This window comes from Lepidochelys olivacea, assembly GCF_965140295.1.
Source record: "Lepidochelys olivacea isolate rLepOli2 genome assembly, chromosome: 1".
NCBI classification, from domain to species: Eukaryota; Metazoa; Chordata; order Testudines; family Cheloniidae; genus Lepidochelys; species Lepidochelys olivacea.
In genome coordinates, this window is record NC_140411.1 from 153,504,654 (window position 1) to 153,520,642 (window position 15,989).

The window sequence follows — 15,989 nt, forward strand, 5'->3', positions numbered from 1 at the left end:
TCTTGGTACTGCTTGTCTAGGTTCTTAAAACACTGTGGTGTCTGGGCACCTCCCAGAATGTTGACGTGTGCACGCACAGGTATATCTACCTCCTTTTCCCTCCTGCGCGTGACTGGGTTTGTTTGTTTGTTTGTTTTGGCTGGGTTGAAGAAGCAAACACTGGATTTTGTTCTGAAAGAGCTGAAGGTTCATGGTCATCCTGCTGTCTCCAAGGATTGAGTTCCAGATTCGTGGCCAGTGACCTAGAAAGCTCTGTCCTCTGCAGAGCTACCAGGTTTCACTCTAACATTGATGGTTCCATTGTTGCTGTGATGGGGGGTCATGAACACAGGGGTGAGGTCATCCCTCAGAGTGGAGGACACTGAAGGTGAGGGCTAAAACCTGGAATTTGACCAGCGTTAATTGGGGAGACTATGAAGAGAGCAGAGTGTCGCAGTGATGAGCTCTGAATGGCCTGTGTTAGCTGAGCAGGTGGGCTGCTGTGGTGTGAACCAACTGTAGCTTTTGCTCTCCCCCAACACAGGTAGGTAGGCAGAGAGAACACAGTAATCCAGTCTGGAGGTCAGGAACACCTGGATCACTGAGTACATCTGCACAGCAGTTAAACACCTGGGTTAGCTAACTTGGGTTTGCAGATCTGGGGCTGCAGAACTCAAAATTGCCATTTGGGCTCAGGCTCCCCCCTTGTGGGGTCCCAGAGCGTGGGCTCTGGCTGGAGCCTGGATGTCTACATTGCAGTTTTGCAGTCTGAGCCCTGAGAATCTGAGTCAGCTGACCAGGTCAGTCATGGGTATTTAATTGCTGTGTAGATGTTCCCTCAAGTTTCAGTCTGAAGTGCGTATGGTCTTTTTGCTGGCCATCGATGGAGAAGGGCATTTCCATCTGGGGGAAGCGGAATTACTTGTGTATCCAGAAGCTGAGGAGTCTGTGGATGGCAAGGCTATGAGAATTGTATTAATTTTCAGAGGCAGACGTGCTTAGAGGAGGAGGATGTTATAAAGTTGAGGCAAAGTCAGCTCAGGTATTTCATCCCTCCCCGCCCCAGTTCTTTGGATATTGTAGCTAGTTTAACTGGTATTCACTGTGTGTGTGTGTGTAGTGTCCCATATCACAGTAGATTCTGTAAATAGTGTCCTTTGCTTCCAAAGCAACTAGGAATCCTCCTCCATAATATTCTGTCACATATGTAGTTACCCTGAACACAGTAATACAGAAATTCTCCAGTTTGCTACTGTTTATCTAAATTGTATTTTTTTAAAATTGCACTGTAAATAGATATACTCAATTCATACGCTGAACTGTACTGTGATGTTTTGTGGAGCTGGGCAGGGTTGAAGTCCTGCACTGGAACTGAACAGTTCATTGTGTCTGTAGTGGGTTTTGTGTGTTTTTCTAGTGAAACCTTTGGAAGCCTTAAAATAATAGCTCCAAATAAGCATATGGCAATACTATAGAGGCTGCAGAGTCTAGCTGAGTGAACAAGTGGCTAGAAGTCAGGAACTGTGCTCAATCTGAGCTCTGTCATAATATGGGTCTTGGGCAAGTCACTTAACCTTTCTGTTTACTTTTTCCAAGTGTAAAGTGTGATGCTTTAGAATTAATTACCACTAACAGAGCATTCTAAATCTTCAAACATTATTACTGTTGAAACTTTATTACATATATGTACATCCCTGTGGTGGAAATTAGACACCGCTGTGGGGTTTTGGCTCTGATCATGGAAAGAGTAGTAATCTTGTAGGTAAATGGGAAGAGCTTTGCCCAGACAGTGTGAGAGAGTTGGCATTATTCCTGATATAAAAGAACAGCTTCCAAGTTATGCTTATGTTTGCATGATGAATGTGACGTAAGACTTATTATTTTGAACTCAAACATACGGATAGAATGTATAATCCTTAACTACAGTAGGTGACGCTCATTTAAGAAGTTGGAGGTTTCAGTATACCTTTATGGGCTTTTATTCATACTAATGCAGTGATGTTAACACGAGTGAACTTTATTCTGTACTTTTAACCATTTCAAATAATGTTACTGCCAGTTACTGCCAGAAGAGTGCACGGTATTTTCATTAATTTAGTAAATATTTTGTCAGTTTGTATTTCTTCCCCATGCTGCATGTAAAGGACTCAAAGCCCATGTTCAGAGTCTCTTGAAAAGAAAGAAGTAATTGTTAGTTTTATTATTTATATTATGGTAATACCTGGAGGCCCCAGTCAGGGATCTGTGTCCCATTAACCCAGTTGCTGTTTAAATAAATTAATAATTCTCCTCTGACAGGTACTGTGCCACTTTACTTCAGAGTTTGCCAAATAGGCTCTTAAAGGAAGAAGCCACTTCTAGTTCCTTTGCAAACTCTGTGGGTTAGTACAACAAGTATTTCCTGGTACTGTGGTAGCTGAATGACTGCTGCTGGCAAACATTACGTTGCACAGCTGGGTGTGTGCATTGTGCAAATAGATTGTTGGGGGAAGTGAGGCAGGTTTTTCTAGTTCCTGTATATAACATTCTGTACCTATAGCAGTATTCCACAGTTGGAACAGAAAAACAGGTGAGCCAGCTGTTACACTTTGAAAAAAGGTAAGATTTACATGTGTTAAAGTTCTTAGTATGGTATATAACTTTAATGCTTTTGCTGGCATTTATTAGAAATGACAGTGACAGTCCTTTCTTTCTCTTGTGTAGAATTGTATGTTGGCCTGGACTGTGAGAAAGAGGCAAAAGTCCTAAATGAATAGATAGTTGTAGACATGGTGTGCTTTTTGAGAGTTTAGCTAATTATGTTATCCTAGTTCTAGATGTCATTTTTTGACTTCCCAGTGAGTGAGTCTGGGGTGTATACAGACTTGCTGTGTTTTAACTGGAGTCTAGAAAGTTAATATATGTATCGGTGCCCTTGGTTCTGTAGTGTCAAAGCCAGCATATTAAGTTATTGCTGTTAGGAATTACACCAAAATGGAGAAAAGTTCAAGAATGGGCTCTAGTTCTTGATAGATTGAAGTGGAAAAAAAGAGCCTCTCGATCTCTGTCTGAATAGGTCTGGCTTAGTGTACCCTAGAAAAGGTTTGCCTGGTATAGTTATATCTGCAAACCCCTCCTAGTGGAGATGCAGCTTATACTGGCAAAAGAGTGACTTTACTTATATAGCTTATTCCATTTTCACAAATGCAGTAAGTTTGCCGTTAACTGCATCTACACACAAGGCCTTTTGCCAGTATAGAAATGTAAAAAATCACACCCCTAACCAACATTACTGTCCAGGCAAACATTTGTAGTGTAGATCTGGCACCAGTGAAAGTGAAGGTGTGCTGCCTTAGTTTTGACACCTGAGTTCCAGTACTGCCATGTTAGAGTGCATACCAAAAACATAGTCTGTGATGCTGTACCACAAAGTCATTGAATACGCACAGACTTCTGACTAAACAATCAAAGTGGTTTAGAAGCAGGAGGGATATCTTATAACAAGAGCTGTTGGATAGTGGCAACAGTGAGAAAGTTCATCAGGACTAAATTTTCATCCTGCTCTCCCTTCATATATTGCCCTAGAATCCAGAGGGACTTTACCCAAGAAACTCAGGAGATTTTAGGTGCGGGAGTTCTGGAATGCAAATGAGATTCCTGATTTATTTTCAGAGTAGCAGCTGTGTTAGTCTGAATCCACAAAAAGAAAAGGAGGACTTGTGGCACCTTAGAGACTAATGAATTTATTTGAGCATAAGCTTTCGTGAGCTATATGCATCCGATGAAGTGAGCTGTAGCTCTCAAAAGCTTATGCTCAAATAAATTTGTTAGTTTCTAAGGTGCCACAAGTCCTCCTTTTCTTTTTGCTGATTTATTTTGTATATAAGCATATGCGCAATTGTGTTTGTAAAGATTGGTGGCACCTCTGGTGGCTAAGAACTTGCCTGAGGCTGTATCTTTACTGCATGCAAATCATGGGGTAAATTAATCCATGGTAACATAACCCGCGATAATGCAGCCACATCACTGTGCTGTCATACCCCACACATCCGCTGCATCTCGCCATGACAAGCAATACAGCTCTCTGGGCAGGTATCCCAGGATTCATAGCCCTACAATTCACTGTGCTGCTCTGTACTCACATTTGCAGGGTGTTGTGGGACAACTTGTCTGTTCCCTCTGGGGATTGTGGGAGGAAAGGGTCTAGGCCCGCTGGTGTGGTGGCGTGCTATGTGCTGAAAGGTAGGTTTGGATCATGCTAATCCTAATAACAGGGACCAACAGCTGCTGCTTTTTATGGGGGTAATGTTTTGTTTTATGCAAGACCTGATGCCTCCCAATGCATTGCAGTCAACTTTCAGGTCTGAATCTGACATCCAATCATTTCTTCAAAAAAACAACCCTCCCCCCCAAAAAAAAACCCCCAAAAAACAAAAAAAAACCCCAACCACCGTGTTGCACTGATTATGGAGTTGTCCAGCACTCAATAAAACCCACATCTCTTAATTTGCCCTTAATAATAAATTGGGTCTGGCTGTGACTGAAGAGGCAGCTGACTTCCAAGTGCAAAATATGCATCCTGAGGTGACCATCCAGGGTGTGAAATTGAACAAGAATCATATACTATGCAGTACTGCCTTAATCTCCCCACTTTTGGCTGTGGTCTTAGCCACAGGAACACTTGGCTGTTCCTTAGCTTCCTCAGTAAGGGAAGGCAGTTGGCTCACCTCTGTGGGGATTTGGGTAGGCTTCATCCTGTTTCCCACCGCAGAATCTTCTGCATGAAGCAGCCACTCTTTCTTTAAACCTGCCTCTCTGAAGATGGAGGCTAACTATGGGGGTAATCACCACACCACATACCCTGTTCATGCAGGGGGCACTCTCAATGGCCCTTGGACCGTCCCTGCCTCTTCTCTCTCTCTCTCTCTCTGAATTGGCTCAGAGATGATTGAGCTGTAACATTCTGCCTGCTGGGGAGACCTAGGCTTTGTTGTCTGCTGCCCATACCCATTCGTAGCCTGCAAGGGGCCAATGGAGTTGCTTGCCTACCCCTAATTTTTTTGGACGCTGGGACCTGGGAAATCCCAGATCAGTGGGTATGTCTGCACCAGAGCAGCAGGGGCAATTTCTAGCTCCAATAGATGTACCTGCACTAGCTCTGAGCAAGCAAATGTGCTAAAAATAGAAGTGGAGCTGTGGCAGCACGTGGTGGGAGGGGCTAGCCACCTGAGTATGTACCATGGGTTTCAAACGGGATTGTACTTGAGCTGGGAAGCCCCTCCTGCTGCTCGCACTTTTGTGCTTACACTTCTATTTTTAGTATGCTAGCTCAAGCAGAGTTAGTGTGGATATGTCTCCTTGGGCTGAAAACTACATCTCCAGCTCCAATGTCGATGTACCCTGGGAATGTCCCTGCTTCTCCCTCTTTCTCCTTCCTATCCCTCAAAACTCTGTCCTTGGGGGAGAACCTCAAAAGTCTCTGGTGGTGGTGGGTGTGGGTAATAGCACATCCAGCTACCCTTCCCCACTAGGAGCTACTCATCATCCGTTTCTGGTCAAGGGGCTTATGGGGAAGGGATTGGAAGACCATTGTGTCTTGATTATTGTGACTTCCCATGGTTGCACACCTTCACTGCAGTAGCATATCTTTCTGTACTGAGTCCTGGCTTTTTAAATAAACTGTCGTCTGCGTGGGTCAAGTTTCTCCTTTTGTGGGGAGTGGGCCACTACTCCCCTCCATGTGATCTCTGTGGACACACGCCCACATACAGAATGCAGCGTATGTTGTCGTGTATGCATGCAAATATTTATGTGGCTTTGCAAGACATTTCATTTACAAAACCTTACACTGAAACCTATTTTTCTAACTACAGCCTTACAGTGGAAGAGTCCATATTCCAGAAATTACCTTTTAGCACAGCAGTGGTGTGGCTAGCAGGGAGTACGTATTCATAGCTAAAGTGAGCTGTTGTTTTACTCCTCCCCTCTTAAAAAAAAGAAACAAAAAACCAACAACAACAACCAAAAACAAATGGAAAGGCCTGCCAGTTTCTAGTTTGCCATTCTGCCACTCTGCTGGTTCCATCTTCTTTCCTCGTGCCTCAGAAATCCCCCACCTCTTTGGCCCATGAAATGGAGGCTCTGGCCCAAAGAAAAGGTAGAATAAAACCAAGCCCATTCTGTGGGGGACTTTACATCCCTCCTTGTATCCTAATTTGCCATCTGGAAAACCACCAAATCCTCTGGCTGGCTTAGTGTGAAATCTCTATTCCACTTGGGATGAAGATAACTGCAAGATAACCAGCCATGGGGCCGTCCAATAAAAGCTCAACAAACATTTTAAGAGACTCTCAGAGCTGCTTAGATAATGTAGCTTCCAAAAACTGCTGATTCACCCTGTGTGTGTTCATATATTGAGCTGAATGCAACTGATGTTAGATGTTTTCCTGACTACAGGAGAACCTCAGAGTTATGAACACCAATCAGCCCCACACCCCATTTGGAACTGGAAATACACAATCAGGCAATATGTGTTAAATGTAAACTACTGAAAAAAATGGGGGGGGGGTTTAAAAACATGTGACAAGGTAATAAAACTTTCTGTGCTTGTTTCATTTAAATTAAGATGGTTAAAAGCAGCATTTTTCTTCTGCAGAGTAAAGTTTCAAAGATGTTTTAAGTCAATGTTCACCTGTAAACTTGAAAGAACAACCATAACACTTTGTTCAGAGTTACGAACAACGTCCCTTCCCAAGGTGTTTGTAACTCTGAGGTTCTACTGTACTTAAAGAATTAGGTGGAAACAGGAGAGTGTGAAAGGAGACTAGAAATCCAATTTTGGAGGCTTATTTCCATTTCGGCCGATATGTGAAACCACAGGCCTAGTCCCTAATACTGTGGTGTAAATAGCTCTTTAAAATACAGAAGCATTGTGTTGTTTTCCTGTAAATAATATCAAACCATTTTTTAGCAATTGTGGCTTTCTTTCTATTGAGCAAAGATTCCTGCTGTTACTGATACACGTCCAAGGCTATGTCTACAATGCAACTTATGTCGGCCTAACGTATGTCACTGAGGGGTGTGAATCACCCCCTGCGTGATATAAGTTACACCAACAGAAGCGCCGGTGTGGACAGTGCTGTGTCAGCAGGAGAGCTTCTCTTGCAGACACAGCTACTGCCCCTCGCAGAGGTAGTTTTACTATGCTGATGGGAGAGATGCAGCTATATACGTGTAGACAAGCCCCAAGTGTTTATTAAACAAAACACTTAGGTATAACAAAAATGTCCACTGTTTCCGACAAAATGTATGGGAGCCAAAACAAATATTGTCTTGTGAGATTATTCTACTTTACCTACTGTAAAGCAGGTGATGGTTTTGTGTGCACATCACAATATAACTCATACAAGCTTGAATGAAAGTGATGGAACCACAGAATCTGTTCAATGTCTTCGTCAATGATTTAGATAGAGAGTACACTTATAAAGTTTGCGGACGATACCAAGCATGGGAGGGGTTGCAAGTACTTTGGAGGGCAGGATTAAAATTCAAAAGATCTGGACAAACTGGAGAAATGGTCTGAAGTAAATAGGATGAAATTCAATAAGGACAAATGCAAAGTACTCCACTTAGGAAGGAACAATCAGTTGCACACATGCAAAATGGGAAATGACTGCCTAGGAAGGAATGCTGCAGAAAGGGATCTGGGGGTCATAGTAGATCACAAGCTAAATGAGTCAACAGTGTAACACTGTTGTAAAAAAAGCAAACATCATTCTGGGATGTATTAACAGGAGTGTTGTAAGCAAGACACGAGAAGTAATTCTTCCACTTGAGGCCTAATCAGCGCAGAGTAATCTGGAGTATTGTATCAAGTTCTGGGCACCACATTTCAGAAAAGTGTTTATCTAAAACGTTATTAGAGCACTGTAGTTGTAGCCAAACCCAAGCGTTTGTAAGTGAGCGGAGTCTGAGTTTAAAAACCAGGACATCAAAAGTTTGTGATTCAATAAACCTAAATATAAAAGTCAGAAAAGACTGTTAATGTTAATCACAGAATTTAACTGTGCTCACTTATTCTTCCCTTTGTGGGTGGAGAACTCACTAGCTTGAATCTGACTTCTTATTTTAAATTTCATTTTATTTTAATTCTTGTTCGTTGGAATAATCCCTTGTTCCATTTGAACTCTGGCCCATTGGTACTTTCTCTCTTCTCCCAATCATTTGCTACTGCTTTGTATCTTGGGCAAATGTGTGTTTTCCAGACCGCTGGTGAAAATACTAAATGAAACAGTCCTCAACCCTAGCCCTTGCAGGACTCATCAAACCCAGACTAGATTCAGTGGCAGTTACTCACTCCTTACTTGGCCTCCAGTGTGGTACGGCCTTGAAGTACGCTTCTAACTTAAAGCACACGAGCAGTTGCAGTGAAGCTAATGGTAGTACTCATGTGCTTAAAGTTAGGTATGTGCTTACATACCTCGCTGAACTGAGACCTTGATGCCCATCAATAAATTGGTATGGTCATAGTTCCTACTGTTTAGAAAAACGATCTGGCTGCTGAATCCAATGGTTCCAATTATGGAACTGTCCAAGACTTTGTAAACCAAATTAAATATTGTCCCAGGAGCAACTCGGGAACCAGATTGTGACAGAGTCGCAAGCAACCTCCCAGTTTCCCTGCTCCCGCTTGGGATTCAGGGGGTAAGGCCTATATCTTGCCCAGATAACTCCTCCCACTGATGCTGGTGGTAAGGGAACCAGGAAGCAGACTCTGACTCTGCGTAGCACAGAATATTTCTTCTGGCACAGCTGCACTGATATGTGTGTTGGGGGTTCTGCCCACACACCAGAGTGGTGGGGGGTGGAAGTTGTGGTCCTGTGGAGGTTGCTGTTCCCCGCCTCCTTCCCTTCCATTACAACCTGCAATGAGGGCAACTGGCACAGGTGGTATTTATTTTGTTTTGTTTGTTTTATTATTTGTATTTCTGTAGTGCCTGGTCCATGTCCATGACCAGGGCTTCTAGGTAGCCTTGCATCCCCTTATTCGCCTGTGCTGCAGGATTCATCAGCCGATAATCTTGGCCGTAGGCAAGAAGGAAAGAGAATAGTGTTTTACTAAAAGTAGTTTAACAGTTTTTATATAGGGCAGACTATTTTGTAAATATGAAACCAGAGCAAAACAGTAACTTTAGGTGACACCTACATCAACAGGAGCCAAATCTTGCCGTCATTACTCAGGTAAAGCCACTGTTGAAATCAGGGAGATTTTTTCCATGAGTAAGGACTGAAGGATTTGTCCCTAGACTACTTCTGTAAAAGATTCAAAAACAGTTTTCAAATAGAGTGAAACTTTTCCGGCTGTGTAATGGGAGAACTATGTGGCACTGTAACAGTTAACCAATGGTATGTTTTACACAAGAAAAGACTTTAACTACAAACATCTTTTAAATCTGGATAATGTACCTGTTAATTGTGCCCAACTGCCCACTTGGTAAATATTATAATATTCTAGAAGACGTTCTGTAACACAAGTCAAATCAGTTTCAATAGACTTCACAAACAAAGCTGTAGTGAAAAGGAGTACTTGTGGCACCTTAGAGACTAACAGATTTATTTGAGCATAAGCTTTCGTGAGTTACAGCTCACTTCATCAGATGCATTCAGTGGAAAAAAGCTGTAATGGTTTCTGTGCAGGACACAGATGGCATTAAGCCACTATTTTACAGTGCAGACAGGCAGATACGAATACAAGAATTGTCATAACAGGTGTCCATCCAGTTTGCTCTCCTGTTTCTGAAGGTAACTATCAGTGGACACTTTTGAGAGAGGAGTAAGAAACTACAAAATGGATAACTTGCCCATGGGAGTAGAACCTGACCTGTCGGTTGGTAATGGGCTTCTACCTGAAGCATGAGTTACCCTATTCAATGTAACCATGTGCGTTCTCATTATCCACATTAATGCCTAATTCTTCTCTGAATCCTATCTTCGGTGATATCTAGTATGAGTATATTACAACTCCCCAGGTTGTAAACTGAATTGAATTAGATTTAGAATTGGGTCAGTTGGGCTTTCCAGAAAGAATTGTTTGTGGGATTAAAGCTTGGTAATGGGACATTCACTTCGCATGTAGATTTTTTCCATATTTTTTTCCAGTCTCTCAGCTTCACAAATACAGTAATATGGCTTTATGTTTGCCAGTAAGAACTCATACTTTAGAAGTAATTGCTCTTAATGGGAGTACTCGTGTGCTTAAAGTTAGGCATGTGCTTACATACCTCGCTGAACTGAGACCCTGATGTCCATCAATGAATTGGTATGGTCAGAGTTCCTACTGTTTAGAAGAATGATCTGGCTGGTCTTTTTGGCTACCAAGTATTGCTAAAAAGTATAAGGAACCAAAGAATGAGCAATCACCATTTGCTCAGCACCTGAATGTAGCAGGAGGAGATGCGCACGGTTCTTAGAAATGGATGCACATTTAGGCACTCCCAGAACACTGAAATGAGTCTGGCTGAGACAGAGGAAAAGTGAATGTGTTGGGGTGGAAATGGGGAATGGCCAGGACATAGATGCTGAAGTGGAATCTAGCAAATGCAAATTATGTACATAACTATCAGCATTACATTTTTCAGCTACTTCTGCCAACCATGAATAGAGGCTTCTTCAAGTGCACTTTAGAGTGAAAATTAGAAGAAGCAATTCATTGTTGGTACTTTTCTTTTAAAAGCAGCATATCAAACATGTTACTATCAATCATTGTAAAATTGCTTAGAAAGTATATTTAAATTATTTTATTTTTATGGTATATTTAAAATAAATCACAATCTGAACAAAGGACATACTCTGGTCCATAACTCAAATATTTGTTTCCCGTGTTCCAGGAGGGATAAGCACAGAGATGAGAGTGGGGCAGTCCTGAATTCTATTCCTGACTCTGCAGCTAAGTTGCTGTGTGCCTTGGGCATGTCACTTGACCTCTTTGTCTTACTTTCTTCACCCACAAAAGGGGGCATGATAATATATTTATTTGAATCACAGTAGTACTGCTAAGATCTGATGATTGTTTTTTTACAGCATTTTCATCTCATAAAACACTGCTGTTGTAATATTGCAATTGAATTGCTTTCAGAGAAAAAGCAATATTCTGTAGAGGAGCTGTAAGCTTTTCATTGATCTGAGGTGGGGGGTTTTTAAGATCATTCTGAGAAGAGGTTATGAAATGTCAGACGTAATCCCTGTTGTAACAGAAGTCAATGCAAGGCAGAATCTCCTGAAAGTGTGACATTTACTTGCTTTACTAATAAGCTCACCACCAAGCTGTGGGGGTGGGGGGTGGGGGGTCTCACACTTGAACACTAATTTTTCAGAATTTCTGTTCCTAGATTTAAGTAATTTAGTGGAAAGGACGTTTTCATTTTGTCCAGTTATACTGTATTTTGTGGCTGTGCTTTTGTTGGTGATGACTAGGTAGTGAAGCATAAGTTTATCTATCCCTATTATTGTTGAGACAAGGTGGGTGTGGTAATATCTTTTATTGGACCAACTTCTGTTGGTGAGAGAGACAAGCTTTCGAGCCACACACTGCTCTTCTTCAGGTCCATTGTTGTCCATTTTAGCTTTACTTCATTCTTATTGCTTCCACCTCGGTACCACTTGCCATTGGCCTTTTACTTACATGGAAGATGTAAGAGAGGCAAGGAAAGCTTTCAAAAGTGACTGGAGAGTAGGCTTAATGAGGAAGGAGAGCTGCAGGAACTGTATACAAGCTCTGCCTGTTTCCATTGGACCCAGCCTCTCATCCCCTTCCCACATCAGACTTTCCCAACACACTCAGATTAGATCAACCTTTGAAAAGACTCACACAAATATAAAAATGTACTTCTATCTTAAATGAATAAGCTCGGTATCAGTTGTGCCTTCCTTCAGTTCCAGTTTGTGAGGCAGTGATGACTAGAACTTCCAGGTTAACAGCCCTAAAATTTTAGTTCTCTTGTCATGCACCATATGAAGCAGAGGCAAACTGTTTGAAATGGTGGTATGTTTAGTACTCAGATATAGACATTCAGGATTCTTGTTGTTGTGTTCCATTGGTGAGGGGGGCGGAGAAGGAGGAAGGGAAATGTGATATCCTTAGAGCACACAAAGACATCTCGTGCCCAATTCTGCCATCCCTCCTCTCATTAAGCAGTACCTTTCTATCCAAGTAGTCTGAGTGAAATTCGTGGAGTGTTTGTGTGGCATGGTACTAATCATGATAAGAATAGCAAAATCAAGTCCAAAGTGAGTTTAGCCAATTCAGGACTTCCACAACCAGAGAGTAATTGCAAATGAATTTACAGAAGGAGGGGTGCCTGCATGATGACATTCATACACTTTAGAGTAAACAGTAGCAAAGAGAAAGCACTGGCCATAGATGACCCTGGGGGCAATCTGTTAGTCTGCAGGTGATTAGACATTGATTCCCAAACCACTGTTTCATTTAGCTTCTCTTAGATGAGACCGGGATAATGTCAAAATCACTTCCTTTTATTTCTTTTTGACTTTCAGATAGTTTGAATCTAAATATCTAGCTGTTGTGTGGCTTCAGACGACAGTTGATGTGTTGAAGATGAACTCAGACACCTTCTATGAATGTGGGTTGAAGGCTTGCAGCATGTCAAGGAAGACCAGAAAAGATGCAATGAACATTCTGTAACCAGGAAAATGAGAGAATTTCTTAAAGAACACAGCAGAAACCTTTCTCTCCTGCAGGTGGAAGACATGGTCACATGCTTTTAATATCTGGGTAATTTAATGAAGAGCTCTCTGTCAGACTATCTTGTAAATCTTGTACCTGTGTGACAAATGTGCCTTTGAAACTTGCAGTAAACAGTTTATTCTCTGGAAACCCAACTGTTGGAAAAATCACTATTGAAGAATCATGTCAAAAAACCTGGAGATCATCAATTTGTCATTTTTGTTGGAACATGAGAGGGAAACAATACTAGGAGTATTGAAGAGAGATGAGTATTTGAAAAAAGTGGAAGATAAGAGGATAAGGTAATCTTTTAACGTTCTTCTTCTAAAAAATTGCTTTTTTTTCATTCTCTCTTGCTTGAGGAGTTGTTAGAATATTGCAGACTGGGTAGGGTGGCTAGGTGCCTGGTTTTTGACCAGCAAGTCCAATCAAAAAGGGGACCTGACAGTGTCCGGGCGGATCTACTGACTGGACACCCAAAGTCCGGTTGCTGAGGTTGGGGAAAGTGGGGAAGCACTGGCTCATTACCTGCTCCAGCCCCAACTCAACCAGGGCTGCCTCCTACCTGTGTCAGGTTGCTATAGCTCCCAGCCCCAGCTCTGCAGGCGAGATCCTCTCAACCTAGACTGAGGGAGAGGGGAAGCAGAGGGGGGAAGGGACAGGGCAGGGAAGGTTCTGGCAGTCCTGCTGGAGTGTCCAGTTTCTAAATATTATGAAGATGGCAGCCCTAAGACTGGGACCTGACTTGAGGGTCTCTTCACCCACGTGGGAGTCCTGGATTTCAGGAGTCACTTTAGCACAATTGCTCCTCTAGTCTCATGCAAAGGGAAGTATGGCGGAAGTGGGAGGAAAACGCTAGTTAATGCATCTTTTTGTAAATGTGTGTGACGCATGCATAGCTACAGGCAGTGATGAGCTGCCAAAATGTTAACAACTGGTTCCCTCCTCACCCTACAAGGGGGTCGGGGCCCACCCCGGGGCCCCGCCCCCCAGGACTTCTGCCTCATCCAACCCCCTGCGTTCCTTGACACCCCTCCCACCCCGGGATCCCAGCCCCATCCACCCCCCTCCTCTGTCCCCTGACTGCCCCCAGAACCGGGCAGGAGCGTCTCGTCGGCCACCGTAGTGGGTGCCCGCCCTGCCCCTAAGAGCCAGAGGGACCTGCTAGGGGGCGAGGTGGGGAGTCCCAGTGTTGCTTACCTGGGGCAGCTCCCAGGAAGCATCCGGCAGGTCCCTCTGGCTCCTAGGGGCGGGGTAGCGAAGCTGGGTGGGCACTAGGGGGAGCGGCCGCTCCCCCCACTGATCCCATCAAAAGTGGCGCCTTAGGCACCGACTCCATGGGTGCTCTGGGGCTGGAGTACCCATGGGGAAAATTTGGTGGGTGCAGAGCACCCACCAACAGCTCCCCACCCCGCGCCCAGCTCACCTCCGCTCCGCCTTCTCTCCTGAATGCGCCGCCCCGCTCTGCTTCTCTGCCACCTCCCCCGGCTTCCTGCAAATCACCTGTTCGCGTGGGAAGCCTGGGAGGGCTGAGAAGCAGGAGGCGGCTTCGCGCTCAGGCCCAGGGAGGAGGAGGTGAGCTGGGGCAGGGAGCGGTTCCCCTGCGTGCCCTCCGCCCCTCCAGTTACCTGCTGCGGTGCGGGTGGCCCTCCTTATGCCCCCCTGCCCCAGCTTGTTTCTGCCTCCCTGGGCCTGAGCACGAAGCCCCCGCCTGCTTCTCAGCCCTCCCAGGCTTCCCGCGCGAACAGCTGATTCGCGGGAAGCCGGGGGAGGGGGCGGAGAAGCAGAGCGTTCAGGATAGGAGGCGGAGCGGAGGTGAGCTGGGTGGGGAGCTGCTGGTGGGTGCTGTGCACCCATCAAATTTTCCCCATGGGTGCTCCAGCCCCAGAGCACCCACAGAGTCGGCACCTAAGGCACCACCTAAGGCACCGCTAACTGGTTCCAGTGAATCTGTGCGAACCGGCTCCAGCTCACCACTGGCTACAGGGTATAAGACTAGGGATAGTGATATCCTGGATAGCAGAGTCATTGGAAACTTAAATCCAGTACCTTTTTGTTAACACACACACATGAATTCTGCAGATTTGTTGTTTCTTTGTTTTGTTTCTTAAGCTGTAATATTACTTCATGCAAGGTTAACCTGCAACAGAATGCCAGTGCATGCTGAGAATTAATGATACCTAGATCTACCGCATACCTTGGAAATTTGCCATAAGATTGTCTTAATAAGTTTGCAGAACATTTTAAATGTGCTAAAATTATGGCATAATGAAATCTGATACTTTGCATTGAAAATATGTACAAATTCTCTTGACTGATGATCATTCCAAATTTAAGATCCCAGCATTCCTGTTTGATTCCCACAGAAATGTTCAGAGTCCCAAAGTAACAAAATCTGTGAGGTGATATTGCCTCTGCCTGTGGGCACCTTGAATAGGAAGTCATCATTTAGGCACTAATGTTGAATTTTGGTAAAACAGGAAAAAGTGGTTATCCTACAATAAAAATGAAAGTATTATTTTCTAGTATGTTACCAAGTTCATTTTTCTATTGATGGGCTGATTAACTCCTGCACCGAAGGTGACTGAAAACATTTGTGGCAAAAGTTTTTGTATTTCAAGTAGAGTTGGAAATATTGCCTGGTACTGATTCTGCTATTTTGTTTGAACTGATCCCATGCGCTCAAAAGGGTTAAACAAAGCTATTGTGACACTTTTTTTCTCAGAGAGAGTGGCTATGTTTTGTGTGCTCCTTCAGAGCCAGTGAGCGAGAGCGAGCATGGTGTCAGTAGTAGCAGCAAGGAATAGCTCTGTTCTGCTTTCCCCTACAGTGTTCAGGGAAAGGGGTTTTGCCATCCAAGATTTTAGGATAGCAGCCTTGCCTGCTAGCTCTCAAAAGGCCTGGGAGGAAGGTGTAGAGACTCCATGAGGGTTAGTAACCCTCTCCTTTCCTGAAAGATTACACAATTAGAATTGGAAGGAGATTGTTTGGGGACAGAGGACAATGGGGTTCAGTGGGGATTGGATGCAGATATTTCAGATGACAATTCAAATTTATTTGTTTCAGTTAAGCATGATGCTCACTGTCCCCCTACCTAAATTTTTGTGTAGTTTGGCTCTGAGAAACAAGTTTAGACTGCATTTATGTGTGTCTCTTGGTCAGGGGGAGCCTGGTTTAGAGCGTGCAAGATATACCAAGTTGCAAAGGGAGATGGAATTCAAGTGCTTGTTTGTTTCTACTTCTGTATTCAAAGGCCAGGCTATAGCTTGTTTTTCTCTTTGGATTGGCA

General features: G+C 43.7%; 1 protein-coding gene across 2 annotated transcripts in view; it reads left to right on the forward strand.

Moving 5' to 3' along the window:
- Positions 1-15,989, forward strand: part of SYTL5 (synaptotagmin like 5) — a 188,126-nt gene that overhangs the window by 56,118 nt on the left and 116,019 nt on the right. For both annotated transcript variants that reach the window (XM_084617869.1, XM_084617870.1), the window contains exon 2: positions 12,511-13,002. In XM_084617869.1, coding sequence (XP_084473995.1) covers positions 12,884-13,002 — 119 coding nt within the window. In that variant the 5' untranslated portion in view covers positions 12,511-12,883. The remainder of the gene's footprint in view (positions 1-12,510; positions 13,003-15,989) is intronic.